This window comes from Primulina huaijiensis, chromosome 11 (genome assembly GCF_012295235.1).
Source record: "Primulina huaijiensis isolate GDHJ02 chromosome 11, ASM1229523v2, whole genome shotgun sequence".
Taxonomy (NCBI): Eukaryota; Viridiplantae; Streptophyta; class Magnoliopsida; order Lamiales; family Gesneriaceae; genus Primulina; species Primulina huaijiensis.
Window position 1 is genome coordinate 12,063,327 of NC_133316.1, and position 23,207 is coordinate 12,086,533.

Genomic DNA, 23,207 nt, shown 5'->3' on the forward strand with positions numbered 1-23,207 from the left:
CGTGAAGTTGGAAATCAAATGAGTTGAGAAAATCTGTGCAGATTTTTACTTGGGAACTTGCTGTCAATTTCGTGATTTTTGCTTGAATCATGGTTATATAATGGTTTAAAAATATTTATAGGACTTGATTGAAGAGCAAAGAAACAATATATACATGCCTGGAATTTGTTTTGAAGAAAACAAATCAAAACGACAATACGACGCGACGGAACCGAGTTGGATATCTTTTCTTGTTTCCTGCTGTGATTTTCACGATTTCTGCAGCTGGTTTCTTCTTGATATTTCGGTCATAGGAATGGGGAAAATGTTATGTAATGGAGGTGGTGGTTACAAGAGGTGTTAAAGGTGCCATAATATGTATTAAGGTGGGAGGTTACAAGTCAATAAGTTAAATGAGTTTTGAATTGCTTCTTACTCCCATAGGTTGGCCGATTCATTTTCTTATTTTTCTGCAGCATGTTCAGGATTTTAGCAGCCGATTCTTTCTGATATTTTTGAGCCTATGGTGTATGATATGTAAGTAATGAAGATGAATGTTATAAGTGGGGATTAATGGGTCTTGATGTGCATTTAGTTGAAGGTTACAAGTTAATGGAATTTTGAATGAATTTGAATGGCTACTCATTCCTTGCTGCCGTTGGGTATTTTTTTTTCCAGATTCTTGTTGCACGTTCCAGCTCATTCCCTAGACTAATAGGTTGAGGAACAATTATTTGAATTATAGTATTTGAAATTACTACTAATTAGTGATTTAAAATGGGGAAATGAATACACCATGAAGTCCAATTAGAAATGGTTTAATTGGAGAGTTATCAACCTTTGAAATATTTTATGGGTTGACTAAATTGTTACTAATATTGCATGTACAATGTTGTTTAAATCTAGTATTTTAAATGTTTAAGGTTTTAAACACCCCCATTATATATTTTAGTAAATTAACCATTTAATTTATTATAAACTCTTGCATGGTCTTGCATGGATTCAAATTTAAGTATTTAAATGCTATGTTTAATTTCTTGACTATATTATACCTAGATTAATTTATCCACACTTGTTTTGATTTAAGCTTTAATTAAATATTGAACCTAATATGATTTATTTACTAACTTGACTCCAATTAATTTAATAAATCCTAAGACATTCTTTTTCTTTAAATTAAATTATTCCTTGACTTAGATTAAATTTAGGAATATTTTTCTTATTATTAATCTTATCTCTAATCTCCAAACTCCGGTCCGACCTCGCGTATTTAACTGAAAAGATAAAACTAAACTTTTGCATTTAAAATAAATAGTTATGACTTGTCAAATATCAAAATGAATTAGACCCTTATATATTAATAATTTTTAAATTTAAATAGTAATAATTATGCATGTCTTATACGTAGTCTGATTTTCGGGTCGTTACAATCTTCCCCCCTTAAATTGAATTTCGTCCCCGAAATTCGCTAATCCTCGATAATCCAAAAGTTTAGATTCTTAATTCTATTATCCCAACAATCCACGCTACCGCTGCGCTACTCTGATAAAAATTAAGTCATAGGCTGTCCTTACGTTTCCTAAATAAATTTTTCTACCAAAATCCTCGTTTGTGAATCGCAACTTAAAACAACTTATGGTAACGTAGTTCTATTCAACTATAGCCCCGAATTTTGACTTATCCCGCAATTCCTCATACTAGAGGTGGATGTCCAAATTTAACGCGCCTTACTTTTCTTATAACATACCCATGATGTTCATTGACTTATTATATTTCAATATTGAAATCTTAACAGCATCCCTTCTTAACTTTATTGAATTCAAGATATGTTAAAGCTTCAAGTCCAAGTATTGGCATTCATGCAGTTCGACTTAGGAGGTCTTAGTAAAACACTTAAAAGTTTAAACCTTATATCAACCCCATAATAATATTAGACTAAGATCCTTGAATCGAATCTTTATCTTACCGCTCCAAACTTACTTAACCTAACTATTTAGAAGTGCATCCCAATATAACGTTGTTGCAAATCTTAAGTTCGAGTGGTCTTAATCCATAAAACCCAAAATATACGATACCGATCTTCCACCTAAATAATAAAATTATTCTAGCACAAATTACATGCTTAAACTATTTCCTTTTCAATTAGAATAAAGTTGAGACCTAAGACCCTGGGACTTTCCTTATTGAAGCGAACGTCGCACCCTTACGTATCCTTAATGCTTAATTAATACTAGCGTATAAAACTTAATAAGTTAACCCATGGTAGCATTAGACTAACTCTAATAAATCAATTTCACTTATAACCCATAGAATTCTAGAATCCCCATATCACGCTTTTAGATTCCTTACTTGATAAAAATCTTAATATTCATCAATTGATAACTTATATTGAACACAACTAATTCCCTTTTGTTTTTATTTCACTCAAAATTTCCGTATGAACAAATATCCCATAAATTTGAAATTCAAACTTACCTAATCCAAATAGCTTTGAATAAAATAATTCCAATACGCATATCCGTTCAGTCCCAAGTTTGTTAATGACTTCCAAAATCTCTCAAGACAAAGTGTCTACCTTACCTCTTACGTGCGTCTACCAATTATACTAACCATCATCGTACCCAACTTTCCTAAAAATTTTAAATTCTCACAAAGTATAATCTTAAATGTTAAGATCATGACTAAAACTTGTGACACATCAAACTTATGTTCCCAAAATTTACTAACTCAATGTTTATCCTTATAACTTAACTAACCGATCAAATTTACCTTAAATCGGCATCACTTTAAATCCTTAATTTGCCACAACATGATTTCACTAACGCTTAAATTTTCATGCCTAAGATTGATTCATCCTACAATGTCCTTGGTTACCATTCATTATAACATTATAATCCCAATATCTAAATATTCTATATTTCCTTCGAGTCTAAATAACCGAAAATTCCTACCATTTAAATCGTTCAATTCTCACTTACTACTAGATAAGTTCTCAAATTTCCTAAGATTTTAAAATTAATTCTTACTTTCCTCGAATATCATCCAATTTTTCCCTAAATCTCGAAAATTCCACAATTACCCATGAGTTCTCAGTATTCCCAATTTCATTTTATAGATTTCCCGTATCATAAGGTTCAATAGCCTTAAGTTTATTAAACCCAAAATTAATTCTCATAACACGTCTTACATTTCTATAAAAACTCAAAATCCCAAGTGTTCCTCAAAAGTTCGCATTTAATCCTTAAAAATTTTGAAAATTGCAATCTGGCCATTACAGTTCTCCAAATTTACATTTTGGTCCTATAACTCTTCGAAATTTTCATTATTGTCCTCATAAAATTTTCCATCTTTACCTCATTAAACTTTAAAATTCTCAAACTCAAAATTTAATCCCCAAAATTTGGTAAATTCGAAAATAGTCCCTTAGAATTTTGTTTTGCACTTAGGTCCTCAAATTATTAGTAATTACAATTAGGTCTTTAAAATTCTCAATTCCTGCAATTCAATCCTTAAATCCAACTATGTAGAGCATGCATCCTAAATAAATTCTCATAATTAATCTTACATTTTCATAGATACTTAAAATCCTCAAATTGTACATTTATAATCCTAAAGATTGTCGTAGTCTTCGAATCGCTATTGCTTATATGAAATCCTCAAAAATTTACTCGACTAGCAACCAAGAACCATCAATAATTTCTTAGAAATTCTACAAGTCCCAAAAGCATTCATAATTTTCAAGATTAACTTATGACCCATAAGGAGGACATCAGTACTACTGACCTAAAAAATTAATATAGTCAAATCATTTTCAACTTCTCCTAAAGCCCAATATTTGAATTCTTAGACATTTCCAATTCCAAACGTAACCAACATGCATAATTACATTATTTCTTTAAATTTAAATAAATACTGCATAATCAAAATCTGAACGTAAAATATTTCATGAAAACATGCTGTTAAAATATTTCATGCTTTAAACAAAGTGCGTAAACGTAAAACTTACAGACCGAAGGCGTGACTTCATGAGCTTCTCGAGAGCAGTAGTAGTACAACCCTTTACAAGATCATAGGCTCTGATACCAACTGAAAAGGCCCGTATTTCGTATTCATAATTTTGCGGAATTATTAAAAATTTTCTAAATAAATAAATAACTTGCCCAATTTATAAAATAAACATGTAAATAATTTTAACTTTAAAATAACAGCGGAAGCAAATATTGTTTTCAAACAACAATTTAAAAATAATCCAACGTATTAAAACTGAGTTTGAATAATAAAAGGTGCATAAATTAAAACATGAGGTCCTCGGGTATACTACTGCTGCCACAAGATCGCTCACTGGTCTACGCCCTCCGTCTCGACCTCATCAGTACCTACAACAATCAAGTCTAGTGAGTCTAAAGACTCAACATGTATATATCGTGAATAACAAGTAAATATATCATAAAATCGCATGCAACGTAAAAATATAGTATCGTAAAGCGCATGGTGAAAATCGTATCATGAATAATTATAACTACGTGCATATCTGAAAATCATACGTAAAAGCTTTGCTCAATAGAGCTCTGTCATGTCATATCATAATTTTCTGGTAGAGATAATGTTTCTAAGCAAGTGGCCCATAACATAACGTAAGCGCCTGATCAGACTAAACCACAGTATACTGGGCGGTAGAGATCAATCACAGCCCTTGGACTGGATGTCCGTACCCATACATAATCATAAACCGGTCGTAAGTCACCGGGTGGAGAGGTCCTCGGTTGCGCCTACCGACTTCCAAACCCATAAGCGTAAGGTGGCCACAAGACATATCGCATATATCTCAAAAATAAACATTTTATATTTTTATGCACGTAATATAATTATAACCTTATTTTTACCGGATGAGTTGGATCGTTCCCAGGCTTGCTGCGACTTACTACTAATATGTGACACATGCAATAAATCTTAACTTGCACAAAACTTGACAATTGAACCAAAAACGAGACGATTCGGACCAACAACTTGATTTTTAATCATAGCATGTACCAACCCGAACAAACATTAAACCGACGTTTAACCATGATTAAAAATACCCCAAACATACTGAAAAATATGCACAAGGACTGTAAAACATGAAAATAGGTGAATGGAACTCAAAACCATAAAACACTCTTTCGAGAGTCATTTTGGCACCTTTCACCGTAAATTCTCGTACGACCTCTAAACTCGACCAAATCACAAACGGACAAAAACACGACTTTCCTAACTCATTAAGGTAGTGTCCAGTCCAAGGCTATGGGCTAAAAGCCAACCAAGAACTCAAACCACCACCAAAACCGTGACCCAAAGCTGCTGTCAAAAAGGCAGCAGTAGCAGCTTGTGTGTTTGTAGTAAAAATTCTGAAATTAATGACTATGGGCTTGAACCACCGCCCAAGGACTCTTACTAACATCCTAAGGCATGGCTTGGACCATTTCTAAAGGCTAAAAGCCAACCACAAACCAAGCCATCACCTAAGACAATGCACAGCTCAAACCGAGAATACAACTTTCTGTGTAGTGTGATGTATTGACTTGTTTTACTGTCTTGGGTCGTTCCAATGGCCATTTGATTGACCATGTCTCGATCTAGACATGATGGAGTGTTGTATGAACCATGGCTACGGGCTAGGAGCCAACCATCATCCATACAAACACTAGAAACTCGAAACTCACTCACACAGAAATATGAAGAACCGAAATGCACTTGAATTGTTTTGGTAAAATTTTTATGGATCCGTGAACCCAGCTTTAAAAAAATGATTTGATCACATCCTAGACATGTTAAGGTAGTGTTCCAACCATGGCTACCGTCCCTAGGACAGCCAAGATTCGAACACCCCCTTAAACCACTCATGTAGCCAAAACCGAGACTCACTTTTGCTGCTAAAGAATAAAGTTGCTGTAATTTCTTTGTTTGTGTGTGTATGGACTTAAAACACTGAACCGAAAACACCCTAACACGTTCTAAATTATGCCTAGAAGCAGCCTTGGCAGCCTGGAATCGAAGCAACTCCTGAAATCAACAAAACATCTCAAACCGTGAAGTTGGAAATCAAATGAGTTGAGAAAATCTGTGCAGATTTTTACTTGGGAACTTGCTGTCAATTTCGTGATTTTTGCTTGAATCATGGTTATATAATGGTTTAAAAATATTTATAGGACTTGATTGAAGAGCAAAGAAACAATATATACATGCCTGGAATTTGTTTTGAAGAAAACAAATCAAAACGACAATACGACGCGACGGAACCGAGTTGGATATCTTTTCTTGTTTCCTGCTGTGATTTTCACGATTTCTGCAGCTGGTTTCTTCTTGATATTTCGGTCATAGGAATGGGGAAAATGTTATGTAATGGAGGTGGTGGTTACAAGAGGTGTTAAAGGTGCCATAATATGTATTAAGGTGGGAGGTTACAAGTCAATAAGTTAAATGAGTTTTGAATTGCTTCTTACTCCCATAGGTTGGCCGATTCATTTTCTTATTTTTCTGCAGCATGTTCAGGATTTTAGCAGCCGATTCTTTCTGATATTTTTGAGCCTATGGTGTATGATATGTAAGTAATGAAGATGAATGTTATAAGTGGGGATTAATGGGTCTTGATGTGCATTTAGTTGAAGGTTACAAGTTAATGGAATTTTGAATGAATTTGAATGGCTACTCATTCCTTGCTGCCGTTGGGTATTTTTTTTTCCAGATTCTTGTTGCACGTTCCAGCTCATTCCCTAGACTAATAGGTTGAGGAACAATTATTTGAATTATAGTATTTGAAATTACTACTAATTAGTGATTTAAAATGGGGAAATGAATACACCATGAAGTCCAATTAGAAATGGTTTAATTGGAGAGTTATCAACCTTTGAAATATTTTATGGGTTGACTAAATTGTTACTAATATTGCATGTACAATGTTGTTTAAATCTAGTATTTTAAATGTTTAAGGTTTTAAACACCCCCATTATATATTTTAGTAAATTAACCATTTAATTTATTATAAACTCTTGCATGGTCTTGCATGGATTCAAATTTAAGTATTTAAATGCTATGTTTAATTTCTTGACTATATTATACCTAGATTAATTTATCCACACTTGTTTTGATTTAAGCTTTAATTAAATATTGAACCTAATATGATTTATTTACTAACTTGACTCCAATTAATTTAATAAATCCTAAGACATTCTTTTTCTTTAAATTAAATTATTCCTTGACTTAGATTAAATTTAGGAATATTTTTCTTATTATTAATCTTATCTCTAATCTCCAAACTCCGGTCCGACCTCGCGTATTTAACTGAAAAGATAAAACTAAACTTTTGCATTTAAAATAAATAGTTATGACTTGTCAAATATCAAAATGAATTAGACCCTTCATATATATATATATATATACATAAATCATTTTTAAATTTAAATAGTAATAATTATGCATGGCTTATACGTAGTCTGATTTTCGGGTCGTTACACTCAGTCTGGGCTTCTTTCCTCCTACTCATCAACTGCTGATAAAGGAAAAGCCGTGATAACTGAATCTTCTGTCTCAATACCTCCTTCAGCTCTTCAGACTCAAATAGACCTACTGATGAATGAGGTCAATGAATTTGCTGAGGACAAAATTCAATTATTTGATGAACAGGTCGAGTTTCAAACAATCACCTTTGCATCAAAAATGAAAAAGAAAGAGGTGACGAAACGATTTATAGCCCTTGAAAAGGCTATTCTCAATTAGTAAAGACAGTTATCATAGCAGAAGCAATTCAACGACGCAGATATCTTCTTGATCTTCAGGAAATTCAAAAGTTATTGTCACGCCCCGTATCCGAAGCGTCTGTGACATCCGGCATTGTTTAACAAATACTTGAAAACAATTAAGCCTCGTATCAAAATGCCAAAAACCAGACTATTCATAATTTAAACATTGTCTTTACAATGACAATAGAAATAAATATTACATCAGAGTTACAATTGCGGAAACTGAACAAAAGGGAAATAAAGTCTAAAATTCCGGAAACTTGTCTGTCGATCACCATCCCCAGAACGCTTCCTGCTCTTCTTCATTCAGTTGTTCCTCATTTTTATCTGAAATTTGTAAGGGTGAGTGTTTTGGGAAACACTCAGCAAGTGGGGGTCGATCGATTCCAAGATATATATACAACTTAATCTTTAAAATATTTCTTTAACAAACTTTCAAATTTTATATTCCTATCTTAACAAGACGGGAACGAACCGAATAAAAGACGGAACTTATCAAATGATTCAGAACAGAATAGAAACACTTCAGATCATTTCAGAACAGACAAAACACAACATTGTTACTCATCTCATATTCATGGTCAAATTGTCCCCAATATGTTAGTCCTCTAAGGGGTGAGGCCAAAGCATTGTTTTATACATTTTAAATGGAACAGGTTATTATTTTCGAAAAAAGGACACACCAACATGCATGTCACGTTATTTATATCAATGTTTCAAAATACAAACGAAGTACATAACAAAAGGCCACTTACTGTTGATTCAAACGTGCGACTTAGACTGGCTTAGCTTGGATGATTGATGATCGCACTCAAGCAGCACTTCGTTTATCTTGATGCTAATACTGCAGCGTGATTTTGGCAGCACTTCGACGTGATTTTTGACTGACTGCACCGCACGAAATTCTCTTCCCTTTTCTTTCTCCTTCTTGGCCGAAACTTGGAGCTTTCGAGTGGAGTTTTTGGTGTGCTTTTCCATCAATCTTGAGATGGTATTTATAGAAAAAAAAGGACTTTCCACCTAGCCCTTGGTCGATTTCTTGGTCACCAAGAATGGAGTTATTATGTTCACAATGGTGGTCAAAAGAAATCCAAGCACCAAAGGTCTTTTCCTGCATCATTAATGTGTCCTAGTCTCTCAGCACCTCCTTTAGCTCCTTCATAGATTATCTCAACGGTCATTTCTTGCATACTTAATTTGTCCTAACCTTTAGTTCGTCCCTTAGCTTCTTCCTTGGTTATCTCAAAGGTTGTTTATTGCATCATAAGTTTGTCCCCTCTCTTGGATCATATTTTAGCTCCCTTGTTGGTTTTGTTAGGACAAGCTTGGTTGAGCTGCTTTGAGGTGAAAGATCGAGTCCTTGAGCTGTGGTATTACTCCTCCAGTGACAATACTTCAATGGATGCGGTTATTTGTAGCTCGGCTTCATGTTGAGTTAATCTTCGAGCTTTGAAGCTACTTCCTCGAGTTATGTTAGCTGAAAATCTAAGTTCATATTTAAGTTCATAGTTAGAATGAAAGTTTTTGAGCTTAGATCAAGCTAAATTTTAAGTTTATATTTCTTACATTATTTGCTTCGGATCGAAATTTCCGGGTTCTCACAGTTATAATCAGCGCGTGCTGAACAAAGATCCAACTATGATTCTCTCTGCCCAACCGTGTTTGACGACTTGACAGTAATCAGTCAACTAGATATGGATCAGGTCTCACTACAGATGAAAGTCAAGTTCTGGGAAAATGATAATTACCTGTTTGAATCTCTGACATCAAAGAGTCGGAAATCAAGCAGTTCTTCAGGACAGTCAGCTACTAAAAAGCCAACTGAAACTGATTCAAAAGAATTTCCTCCGGTCAAACCATCAGTTACTCCCTAGTCTCCATCCATGAGGCCATCTCTCTATCAAATGTAGAAGAAATTGTGCAATCGATTGCACAACAACAAACTGACGATACAGACAATGCCTTTCCACTCAGATCACTTCCTTCTGCTTCTACCTCAAAGCAGTGTGATTATGTTGTTCATGTTGAAGACATCTCCTCACCGAAGGACATTCTACAACCAGAGTCTACTGAAATTGCATTTATCACAGAAATCACTGAAGAAATAGTTGAGATAGCAATGGCGAGCACAACAAATCAAAATCGCCTGATCTGACAGTTGCCATGGTTGATCAGACAGGACAATCTACCAGAGAGGCTCTTGAATTAGCTGGTATGTCTTCAAAAGAACTGTCTCCAATCAATCCATCATCTCCCGATCATGACTTTACTGATGAAACAACATTAGATCACATAAGCCCCAGCCATTAGATCACATCAGCCCCAGCCTGACTGCTATTTCCTCTTGTATTACTGCTTTGAAACGCTGCAATCTCAACATAGAAGAAGTTGTAGAGTTTTTTAAAGATAAGATGCTTAAAGATGTGTCGAATCTCTCCAAAAGTTTAATTGATATATCCAGCTAATTGGATCATATAAAAAAGGCACAAACAGCAACTGCTACTCATCTTGGTGGGAAAGTTCAAACCAAAAACTTTCAGATTTGCACCAAGATAGAGGAAGTTCGGGCTAATTTCAATTCTAAGCTTGACATAGTTAGTTCTCAACTAAATTTTTTTCTCTCTCATCTCATGACTCCGATGGTTGTCAAAAAGAGGGAAGAGAAAGAGAAGAAATCCGATAAAGAGTCAACTAGCTCTAACACTTCTCGTTAGTCAGTTTTCTATTCAAGCAGTTTGGCAGTCAACTTTGAAGTAGTTCATGTGAATAAACTTCAAAATTTGTTTTTGACATTATTTTATCAACCACCAAAAAGAGGGAAATTTTTGGAACATTTAGTTTTGGTGTTTAATAAAAAGATAACTTAACTGATCACTAGCCAAGCAGAAACTGAAATCAATAACATAGCTGATCGCTAGCCCAAGTTGATTAAAGGACTCCGATTTAATTCAAACCGACACGCTATCACTTTTTACAAAATAGATTCAAAGACCTTTTTGATCAGTGATTAAAAATCTGAACATAAAGTCATATAGTTTTTTGTTTGTACCTGTAACGACGCTCACTTACTACTAAAGACATTGGATTTAAACACCTATGTTTTAGGATGCGGAAAATAAAATTTTTCTATCTAACTAAATCCATATTTCTTAAATTTTAAACTCAATAAAACTTACATATAGTTTTCGAAAATTCTCAATAATTAAACCTTAAAAATTCAAGATAAAAACAATTCAAACACTGAGTATTTTGAAGTGTAAAAATGATTCACATCAACATTCATAAAATATTTTAAAACACCCAAAGAAATAATTTGTTTCCCAACCAAAAATACAATAAAATAAATAAGAGTACTAAATCAGTTTTAACATGCATAAAGCTCATAAAATGCAAGACCATCGGGCGTGCACCGCTTATGTCCGAGCTTGCTCAACTGTCATCACCTCCATCCTCCTCAACAATGTCATCTGCATCAATCAACTCTAGTGAATCTAAAGACTTAGCACGCATAAACCGTGAATAATGAATACTACATAATAAAAATAGATGCATTTTAAGCATATTTGATACGTAAATTACATAATTATAAATAAATATAACGCGATTTTCCTAAATAAACATTTTCATAAAACATGCTGCTGCTACTTAAATTTTAATCCACACAAGTGTAGATTGTCTGCAAGTAATATATTTCGTAATTACAATATCGATTTAGAGAAATGTTATTTTAAGTTTAAATTTATTAATTTATAAATTACAAAATGCAAAAAAGAAATTTACAAATTATAAATTTTTCAATGCTCAAAGATTTATTCTTGGTTTATGTAATATTGTTTAACTAAAAGTAAATAAAAGAAACCACTATAAATAATGGTTCCAAGAAAAAAAAATTAAATATTTAAACGCATACATAATATAGTATAGTTCTCACTATTAAAATATCGAATTAACCGATATTTTATATATGGTATCTATAGTTATATATATAATTGTATATATATTAAATTGCATAAAGTAAATGTTAAATTAAATAATTATATTTCATTTAGAACAATCGGCACAGCCACGTTAATGTCTAAATGAAATATATGATTTAATAAGTTAGATGCATAAAGTAAAAGTTAGTTGTGTTAAAGTAAAAGTTAGATGAGGAAAGTAAAAGTTAGTTGTTAAGTTAATTAAACAATATGTATTATTTAGAACAACCGATAGAATCACGCTATCATCTAAATAAACATACAATTTAATTATATACATATACCCACACATAAATAAATATAATATCCCTCACTTATAAAAGTGTGGATTTAATAATTATAGTATAATGATATAGTATTCATTGTATCATATTAAAACAGCAAATCAAGATAACCACTTTTATAGTATTAAGAATTTGATGTTAATTGATAATAAATACTCAAAATTATACCTACAAATAAAAATTAATTAGCAAAATCATAATAAAAAAAAAGAAGAATATACAAAACCGTAAACAATTTTACTTGACCAAAAATACAATCTTTTCACTTTGACATCAATAAATTTAACTTGCCATAAATTTTCTTGAATTTAATAGTGGGGAAGTTGTTAAAAAATCCTCAATCAAAATATTTCTTTGGGTTCACTCCCTACCCACAAAATTGTGGTACTATGTCATACAAAATGTGGTACACTTCGTGTGGAAATATGATATTAAAAAAGTATCTAGGGACTGAACACAAAAAAATCGACTGCTGGGAGCGTTTCCATTTTCTTCTCTGAAAGCACTCTCTTTCCAAATTTCCGGTATCTCAACAAGAAGAAACACGAAGGAGGATGATTGCGAGTATCAATATTATCTCTTGCAACTTCTCTACTCTGCCATTCAAACCCAATTCTTTTCTTTCAAAATCTCCATCTTATCCGAGAACCTCATCCTTTCTGTGTTCCAATCTGAAAAACAGCGAAAATATCTCCAGAATCTCTTCTTTTCTTCACAGGGAGAAGCCGCAGAAAAAGGGTCGCCTCCACACATGCCAGAGCTCATCCAACACTAAGATTCCACCGGACCCATCTCTTGTTTCTTCTTCGGAGGGGGAAGAAAATGAGAATCTTGTTGATGGAGTTGAAAATGGGGACGGTGGTAATGGGAGTGGGGAGGATAGGGATTGGACGACGTCGTTTCTGCTCTTTGCTTTCTGGGGTGGCCTAATGTACTATGTCTTCTTCCTCGCTCCTAACCAAACTCCGGTACAATTGCGTTGTTTTTGTTTCATCTTTTTTTTGGGCATCAGTCTGATTCTATGATGTTTTGATTTTGAACAAATTTTAGGCGACGGATTCTTATTTCTTGAAAAAGCTGTTGAATTTGGAAGGCGATGATGGGTTCAAAATGAATGAAGTTTTAGTAGCTTTATGGTATATTATGGGACTGTGGCCTTTCGTGTACAGTATGCTTCTCCTTCCTACTGCTAGAAGGTACTCTATCCAAAACTTTTCTTCCAATGCTGGTAGGAGAATCAAGGTTGTGTGGTTATCTATCTCTGTTCTTCAAGTTCATAAAAATGGAAAGCATTTTTCCGGGCAACTTTTCGAAGAATTTCGAAGAAAAGAAACTAATCAAACCATGATTCTTGGGATTTTTTTCTCTTCCATTCTTATTTGTTATAAATCTAGAGAATGGAGTGGAATTGATTCATTTTTTGTTAAACTTTTTTATCTTTTGTCCGGGCTTCTAAAAAGCTCTAGGCTGACCGTCACCCACCCTTTACCATATTTCTCCGATAATCTTCTATATTTGATTCAAATACAAAGTCAATGTCATAATTTGTGATGTCCCGGACCGAAGAGGGCGAGGGTGATCGCCGATGCCACGAGTTTGCACGGACAATGAGCGGCTCTTGGCAGGCTTCTAGGCGAAGGGAACATGAATGAACCGATCTCGCACCGGAATGAGAGGAATTCCAAAACTGTGCAGGTATGGGACTGTGCAGTTGAGGAGGGCTTAAAAGATTTGATATAATCATATCAGAAGGTGCATCTTCTTTTCGGTAGCTCGTTATATAAGAACTCCAAGGTTAAGCGTGCTTGACTTGGAACAATTATAGGATGGGTGACCCCTTGGGAAGTTTCCTGGGGTGCGTGTGAGCGAGTACATAAGCACGCTGGAAAGGCCCGTCTTGGTACTGTGAGTACAGTCGTCGAATTTGGAGCGTTACATATTCTTCATTGAAAAATTATGTTAACAATCTTTTTGAAAAATTTAAAAATAAAAAAATTCTATATATTACGTTAGGCAGTTGTTTAAACGGATTTTGAGCCGCCTAGACGGATGGCTACTAGGTAGTCTAGCGATCGATTTTTTTAACAGAGCCCAAAGGCACTGTATTTTTAAAAATCGGGGCGGTGGACGACTACGACGCCTTTTAAAACACTGGTTTTGTTAGTTAATATCATGTAACAGGGCCACCATTAGTTGGTGAAACCTGTTATCTATTTCTCATGGGAATAAATAGTTGTTTGGAAGCAAGAATTGATGGCCTATTCTCTCCTTGCTCTGTATGCGAAACAATGATCAAACATGTTTGAACTATTGTACAGCTACTGCCTACTCGAATTAGCTATAGTTTTTATTATAACAGCAATGTCGAGGAATAAAGGTACAAGTATTGTATTGACTATCGGTATTTGTTCGTTTTCAGCAGCTCAAGAAGCAAGATTCCTCTATGGCCGTTTCTCATACTTTCATGTTTTGGTGGTGCATATCTCTTAATCCCTTATTTTGTTCTGTGGAGACCACCAGCTCCAGAAGTTGAAGAATCTGAGATAAGGAGATGGCCTCTGAATTTCTTGGAATCAAAGTTGACTGCTGGGGTGAGGAGATTCTTAATCTAGGAGAATCTTTCTTTTATGTTAGCATGTGGAATCTTTGTAATGTTTCAATCAAGTCTTATAAACAGTCTTTAGCATAATGGGTAAGAAGTTCATACTCTCGACCAACCGAATGAAAGCAAACACTTTGATAGCCATGATGGTTTTTACATTGTTTGAAACTTTAAGATTTGTTTCGATTGTTCTGAAAAAAGTTGGTTAACATTGCATTTGATTTTACAATGTAGTAAATAGCTCCGATACTCTCTTGATGAAGTAGACTGTCATGTCTGAAGTTTTTCTTCAAAATCGAATCTAATAAAATTCTGCTCAACCAATCATCTTTGTATGATAATCCTGTTACATTTTAAAATTTAAGTTGTTTCTGATCTGTTATTTTTCGTTTTTATGCCCAGTTTTATTAATTTCTTGGGAAAAATGGTAGTCTGTGTTGTCTCTTGGTTTGCACCCGAGTTTCTTAATATCTTGGGAAATATGTTGCCTGAATTGTTGCATGTCAGCTTACATTTACTGCAGGGCTGGCTATCATAGTTTATGCAATGTTATCTGGAGGGGATGTGTGGAAAGAATTTTACCAATACTTCCGAGGAAGCAAATTTGTGAGTATTTTCTCTCTTGCTGGATACTTTTAGATTAGGAGGATAACTGGATCGAATATCCCGAGATAAACATGAAATGTATCGAGGAAAACTGAATTTTCATGCACTGATTATTTTATATATATGTGGTATGTCTACATGTGAATCAGGTCTCACCTAGCCAAAATACAATTATATTTTGTATGTACAATTTCAAACTCATGCAACTTTATGAGGATTCTGGCCTTGTGCTTTGTGTAAGGATCACATTGCGAATAAGTCAGAAATCAAGATGTTCATGCGAACCAATTAAGCACGGCAAAAGGAAGACTGATGAGTTTTATTAAAGTTCTCAAATGAATGATTTACCAGTTAGATTAGGCCCCGGTTCATCATTTTGCGGTCATTTCGATGCAAATTTTCTCGAACATTAGATAATTTGAACTGATACCCTTGTTATCCAGATTCATATTACCGGAATCGATTTTTCTTTGCTATCAGCATTCGCCCCCTTCTGGGTCTACAATGACATGACTGCTCGAAAGTGGTGAGATTTCTGTTTCAACGATTACTCAATATTATTCGGCCCCCAGCCCCGTTATGAGAATGATATATATGATCGATCTTTTAGGGATGGCAAAGGCTCGTGGCTGCTTCCTCTATCGCTAATTCCATTCTTGGGTCCGGCTCTATATCTTCTCCTACGACCATCATTACCAGTAACTTCAACCTCATTAGAAGGGGCTTCAGCAGATGACGTGTGATTCGAAAGTTTTCTTTTTACAGTCTGAATTAGAAATAGAAGCTCTCTAGGACAGCTGAGATGCACATCTGTATCATCAAGAAATTACATGGAACTTTATTTTTGTAATCCGAGAGGTGAAGCCGAAGAAGGCGACATGCTGCAGCTATCCTCATAGTCCCATACTACGTTGTGGTAGAAAAACCATGGTAATAAAATGAATCATATATGCCCAAATATGTAACAATTACGGTTGTAAAACTAGAATCTTGTATTATTTAGACTGATTTGCGGACCATTCTCACTTTTATTCACTTGTGAGTATTTGTTTTCTGGGGTGTTTCAAAAATTGGCTTCTATTATGCTGCACATGTGGGTTTATTATTAAGTCCTCTATAAATCTGAGGGGACATAATTGTTAGAGTAGGTTTATTGACTCTTATATAAAACAATCTTTATTTTAATAATATTATATTATTTTATCCAATTGTAGTATTTATTTTATCTGTGTACTCATGCAAGCTGCAAAGATAAAACATTTGAATATAGTAAAGGTACCATGAGACCTGCTTGACAACGTATGATCATGAAACTCATTAGGAAGTATATTGTATATTCTAAACATATTCTTTGTAAGGTCCAAAATACGATGACATAATCCAATTGCATGCAAATTTAAGAAAAATGGAAAATGAAAATGACTAATTAAATAGTTTTAATGACATGAATTAATTATGATATGCATGATTATATGTTTAAAAATAGGTTTACTGTTAGAATGCATAAAACTGTGTTTTAAAGGTTATTCGAGACGCGATCGAGGAACGGAGACCAATGGCTGAAAAAGAGAAAAATATTTTTATTAAATGATTATTTTTAATTATTTAAAATATGGTATATGTTATATGGTATTTTCGAAAAGCAAGTGTTTTGAGGTGTTTTTATACGACAAGTTGTACTTTTAAACGGTATTCGATTTTCGACGAAAATATGAACTTTTCGAGAACTCGGCTATTATTTTCACAAACTTTTCTAAACAAAATATTTTAAAAATTAACTAATGGACTTAATGGGCCTATTATACTTGGCTAATGGGCCCAAGCTTGTACCATGAGTTTTAATTAAAATAAAAAACTAGCAAACCCTCCCCAAAGCCCATAAAACACACGCCCCTCACTCCCTAATCATACTAGGACTCTCCCCTCCCCCTTGACACACGCACACACAAGAATTTGAGAAGACAAACTCACGAAAAGCTTGAAGAAAAATCAACAAGGTCCATCTTCGCCAACGTTCCTCGCATCGCCAAATTTTTTTTAGCGTACGCCTTAATCTCTTTTTCTCATCTGTCACACCATATTATATGTTTGAAGCATGTTTGCATGAAAAACATGTTGTCCTTGTATTTATTTTCGTTTTTATGCCGTATTATGCTTAGAACATGTGTTTTTATAATTTAAAATTCTTGTTAATGGTGCATGAAAGGACTGCCATCATAGGGCTTTGTGAAGGGATGTTTCTCTTCATGTTTAAGGGTCCCTAGATGCATATGTAAGGGCTGGATGCAAGGGAACTAAGCTGGAACGAAAATTGGGATCATAGGGCAAGGGTTCGATTTTTTGGGGAAAACTAGGAAGAGGGTTGTGCAAGTGTTTTCAAGGCGAAGGGCTGGGCTCATGAGGGTCCTAGCCTCGAGCCATGGTGGTACACGCAAGGCAGGACAGGCTAGGAGTGGAAGGGCGCACGACTAGGGCACCCCCTAGTCGCGACCGCGCGCAAGGGAGAGAACCATGCACATCCTCTTGCATGGCTCGAGAGGGCTAGACTAGGAAGGTCTTAAGGGGCTCGGTCTAGGTCCTATGAGGGTTGGTCAGGGTCTAGGTACGAAGGAATTGAGGTTGAGGTGAGCTAGTGTTCCACCAACCTAGGGCAGGAAATTTAGTAGTAGTTTTAGGCATGTCCAATGGTTGAATGGGCTTGAATTGGGTTATATATGGTTTAGTTAGGTCCTAATAAGCTTTGGTTCAAATTTTGTAAAGTTTAGTTAAGTTTCGAGTCCATACGAGTCAAAATCGGGATGAACGTCTAAGTTTAAATAAGAATTGGTAAGAAATATTTATGGGTGTATTTGAAGGTGTCACGTTAAGTTTGGAATGATCTGGGTCGTCATTTTAAGTTTTAAGGATAAATTGGGAATGTTAGGGTTTCAGGGGTAAAACGGTCATTTTACACCTGAAAAATGTTAGTCGTTTGGCAGTGCCTTGAATGTTGTATTATATGTTAAAATGTTTATGAAATTTTACGATGAAACGTTGATACTAAAAGAGATGTTGCATGTTTTGTTTAAAAGCAAATGATTTATATATGCATGAATTTTTACAAGTGATGGAAATATGAAAAGTTGAAGGATGTGAATTGATTATGACTAATGCAATGATATGATGATACGATAATACGATGATATGTAAGGCCAATGCTCAATTGACGAGTGAGAGTGTCGTTGATGTCCCCGCCGCCCGGTACCGTGGTAATACGTAGATGGATCTATTAACCTTCAGCTAATACGAAAGTTACAATTGAGGGTCTGAATTCAATAGAAAGGGAAACATATACGTATATGTTTAAAGAAAATATGATATGTTATGTTAAAAGGAAAATGTTAAAGTTTATGCTCATGAAAAGCTATTTTAATTAAAAGTATTTTCATTGTTGCTTGTGAATGTATATGTATTACTTGTTATCATGATTAAGGTTTGCTGAGTCAATAGACTCACTAAGTGTGATGGATACAGGTGAGCATGAGATTGATGTTAATGGAGGTCGTGATGGTTTATCTTGCTGGACTGAAGGTGCACACAACCCCAGGACCGTCGCTAGTTTTCCGCAAATAAAACTAAGTTTATGATTTTTGATTACTTAAAGATTTTATGACTTATAATGGTTTTGAGAGGTTTTTGAGAGAATGTTAAAGTTAAGTTTATGATAGGATCGGTTAATAGCTGAAAGTGTGTTTGAAGAGGGGTTGAATAAACACTTGAAGATTTTCACAGCTTCTTCGAATATCGAGTCATTTTAGTGATAAACTGAAACTCGAGAATCTCGTCTAAAATGGTTTTGGGACCATTAGGCTCTAGAATAAACCCATCAAGCCAATAACACTTCTGTAAAATATTTCGTTTTGGTACATTTTAGAAAATTTAGCCCGAACCCTCAAAAAGTCCCCCGACTCACTAAATTTTGCGTACCGATTAAAAATATGACCCGGCAAGTAAAAATACCCATCAAGGCCCAAAGTCAAAAATCACATTTAAAAACACCTCATATTAAATAATTAAAACTAATTATTTAATAAAAAACATTTTTCTTTAATTATCACCGGTCTCCGTTTCTCGTTCGAACGCGAAAACTATTAAAAGTCCTTATGCACGAAACTTTAATAAACCAAGAAATAAAACACATATTCATGAAATAATCATGCCTTTAATGCATTAAAAAATTTAATAAAATACAAAAAAAATTTGATAACTTGTATGCATGTGGTTCACGTGGATCTTCAAATTTTTGGGATATTACACATAAGTTTCCTTGCGCACATACTTGAGATGATATGTGGCTTTGCTTGTTCCTCGCTGCTTCAAAGACAAAAGATTTCCCACTGAGCGGTCGAATAGACACTGACTTCTGCCGAAAATCTATCGAAGCTCCATTCAATGATAGTCAATCCATGCCAAGTATGATGTCGAATTCAGGCATTGGGAGTACGGTGAGATCTGCCCAAACCACATATTTTTGCAAACGAAGCTCCAGATTCTTCATAATGCTCGAAGTGACCTTTTGATCACCGGAAGGAATAGAAAATTTGAAGCCCAATCCCATAACCTCGGGTATAATATTGAGTCGCTTGACGAATGTCTCGGATATGAATGAGTGTGTAGCTCCCGAATCCAGCAATGCGTAGGAAGCTGAACCTAGAATGAATATCCTTCCTACGACGAAAACGCCGTCAAAACTATTCGTGTTGAAGACTAAGAAATTTCTATCATTATTTTCTCAATGTTTTTGAAGATTTAATGCTTGATCCCAATATTCTATCAAAAATTGCATTTTAGCCCCTTAAATTTTTGAAAATAGCTTTTTCATCCTTAAAAATTTCGAATTTTGAATTTTTTCCCCCATGAATCTCGAATCCTACAATTTGGGCCCTAAACTTTCGGAAATTGTTAATTTTACCCTTGGGACTTTAGAAATTGCAAAAACAGCCCCTAGATTTTTTTTAAATTTGCAATTTAGCCTTTAAGTTTCGGATTTTTGCATTTTGGTCCCCATAAAATTTGAAATTTCCATGCCTGCCCTTATTCTTGATTATTTCTCAATTTTTTTTAGTCTTAATTTTCTTATATGGATTTAATTATCTTCTTCGCATTATTAAGGCTCATATTTAATGTTCAAATTCCATAATTTCTAATGTCATCCCTTAAATCAAACTATTGTAGAGCATGTAACATAATTTCTTCTAGGTTATTCTTGTTCCCAAAACAATTCTCATAACCAATTTAACATTTCATGTAATAAAAGCAATATAAAAACGTTAAATAACTAGGTTACAAGTGATTAGAGTCGTGTCTGGCAACTCCTCAGCTTCCTCAACATGCATCACATAAGCTCTACCCACAGTAGGTCCGTTCTTCTTCGGGAAATCGGCAGCTTTATGTCATTCCTCTTTGCATATGAATCACTTGTATTTCACCACATGCACTTGCCAAAATGTAAGCGATTGCACTCTTTTCACAGTAGCCTCTACAGGTTTTGGTACTCCAGGTTGTGGTGGCTTCTTCACTTGCCCTTGGGGCCTTTGTTGTCCTTGAGCTCTAGGAGGTCCCACAAATGGCTTCTTATTCGGTTGAGAACTCTGCTGGTTTTGCTATCTCTTGCGCTGAATCTCGAAATCAATGTCCCTCAAGGCTTGCTCAGCTTGAAATGCACAGGCAGTGGCAGCCGCATAATCCGTCGGTCGCATCAACATCACATCACGACGTATAGTAGGTCGAAAGCCATCTATAAAGTGCCTAAGTTTCTCAGGAGCATCTCTAGCAACAAGGGGTACAAAGCGACAACCTCTATCAAATCTCTTAACAAACTCAGCCATAGTCGTGTCTCCTTGACGGAGAGTCATGAATTCCCTCTTCAAGCTTCCTCGGACGTCAGTAGTAAAATACTTCTCATAGAAGATGTTCTTGAATTGCTCCCAAGTGAGTGTCGCAAGATTGACACCATGTTCAGCTCCTTCCCACCAAAGAGAAGCATCATCTCGAAGCATATAAGTAACACACCTAACCCGGTCAGAGTCTCCCATATTCAGAAAACGAAAGTGCACCACAAGTGCTCGAATCCATCCCTCAGCAGCAAACGGGTCGGTGGTGCCAGAAAATTCCTTTTGTAACTGAAACGTCTGCTACTCGGTTTCTTAAAACGTGCTTTGAAAATACCTTGTACCATTTTAAAAATAAAAAAACCACTAAAATTTAAAAATCGAAGGAAAATAGTTTAAATCATAAAATTGTTAAACATCTTATCAAACTTAAAAATATTATTTGAAAAGTATAGCCCATAATATAACCTCTCATAACATAAATAAAAGTCATAAAATATATTTAACATAACTTCAAATCATAAATCATAACTAGTGCGGAAAATTAGCGTCGGTCATCGGGTTATGTGCACCTTCCGTCCAGTCAAGTCAACCATCATGACCTCCATAAACATTATTATCAATATCACCTGCATCAATCATACCTAGTGAGTCTAAAGACTCAACACACCATAATCTTGATAGCAAGTACTACATATACAGATCACATGCACTATAAAAATACTTGTACTTAAAATATCCTTTTTATGAAGATGTGTAAATTTTAAATAAAAACATTTTCATAATGATGCATCAACTTTAAACATAAACATTTTCATAAACATATTCATAAACAATTTCATATCAACATAAACATATTCATATTCATATCCATATCCATGTTCATATTCGTATTCATATTCATATCTGTATCAACATATTCATATTCATAATCATATTCTTTTCGTTGAATTCAGATCGATAATTGTGACTCGTATTCGTATTTGTATTGGGCGATGGATCCATCTAGAGAAACCACAGTACTGGGCGGGGGGACACCAGCAACACTCTCATCGGTCAACTAGGCCTTGGCCAACATATTAACATATTAACGTATTCGTATTCGTATCTGTATCCAAGGAAATACGATCGTCGGGCTCCCACTGAGACCATAACCCTCACGATATCTCCAACATCTTTAGTCACAATTACTTCACTTCCTTCAACGTTTCATATTCTCATCACTTAATAAAAATTAAACATGAATATAACGTTTTTTTTTTAAACCAAGCATGCAACATATCTTTTAAATGTCAATATTAAATCATAAAAATCCATAAACATTTAAAAATCATAATTTATCATATTAAAATCATAAACATCCATAAACATTTTAAAATAAACATTTTAACATATTAAAAAACCGTAAACATTTAAAATAAACGTTTTAACATATAAAAATCATAAAAAGCCATAAACGTTTTAAAATAACATTTTAACAAATTAAAAATTCATAAACATTTAAAAATAACATTTTAACATCAAGACATTTAAAAAATAACATTTTGACATATTAAATCATAAACATTTTGACATTAAAATCTCTAAACATATAAAATTCCATAAACATTTAAAATAATCATTTTAACATATAAAATTTCATAAACATCCATAACCATTTAAAATAATCATATTAGCACACAAAACAGCATTCAAGGTACTGTCATGACGTTTACTAATTTTCGGGTGTAAAATGACCGTTTTACTCTGGACGTAAAATTTCACGTTTTTGACATTTTCTTAATTTCATTGACTCTAAAATATCCCAAATAATTATTTGAGCTTACATGAATTTTCTCACATTTTTATTTTGCATAAATCGTGTACTTTTAAATTATTCTTTAAATACAACATATTACTGCCTTTTAATCTCGAATTAAACCAAACCTTAATATAAAATTTCCAAAATAAAAACTTAGACTTTTAATAATTATTTAAGCTTAAACCTAGTTTTCCATAATTTTATTCCGCATAAAACTAGGTGTTTCAATTAATTCTTTAATTAACGTTTCGTGTGACGATTAAATCCCGGATAAATCCAAAATTCATTATTTTGATCCCAAATTTTAAACATA

General features: G+C 34.2%; 1 protein-coding gene and 1 pseudogene across 2 annotated transcripts; one reads left to right on the forward strand and one right to left on the reverse strand.

The window, feature by feature from the left end:
* Positions 1-23,207, reverse strand: part of LOC140988387 (uncharacterized) — a 119,238-nt pseudogene that overhangs the window by 87,843 nt on the left and 8,188 nt on the right.
* LOC140988924 (uncharacterized) lies at positions 12,481-16,426 on the forward strand. Of its 2 annotated transcripts, none has more exons than XM_073458018.1 (6): positions 12,481-12,983; positions 13,066-13,211; positions 14,435-14,606; positions 15,125-15,223; positions 15,667-15,749; positions 15,834-16,426. In XM_073458018.1, exons 1-6 carry the CDS (start codon positions 12,570-12,572, stop codon positions 15,964-15,966), a joined length of 1,047 nt encoding a protein of 348 aa, XP_073314119.1. In that variant the 5' UTR covers positions 12,481-12,569; the 3' UTR covers positions 15,967-16,426. The 2 variants fall into 2 exon arrangements, with proteins under 2 accessions (XP_073314119.1, XP_073314121.1); XM_073458020.1 differs by having other exon boundaries at positions 14,438-14,606.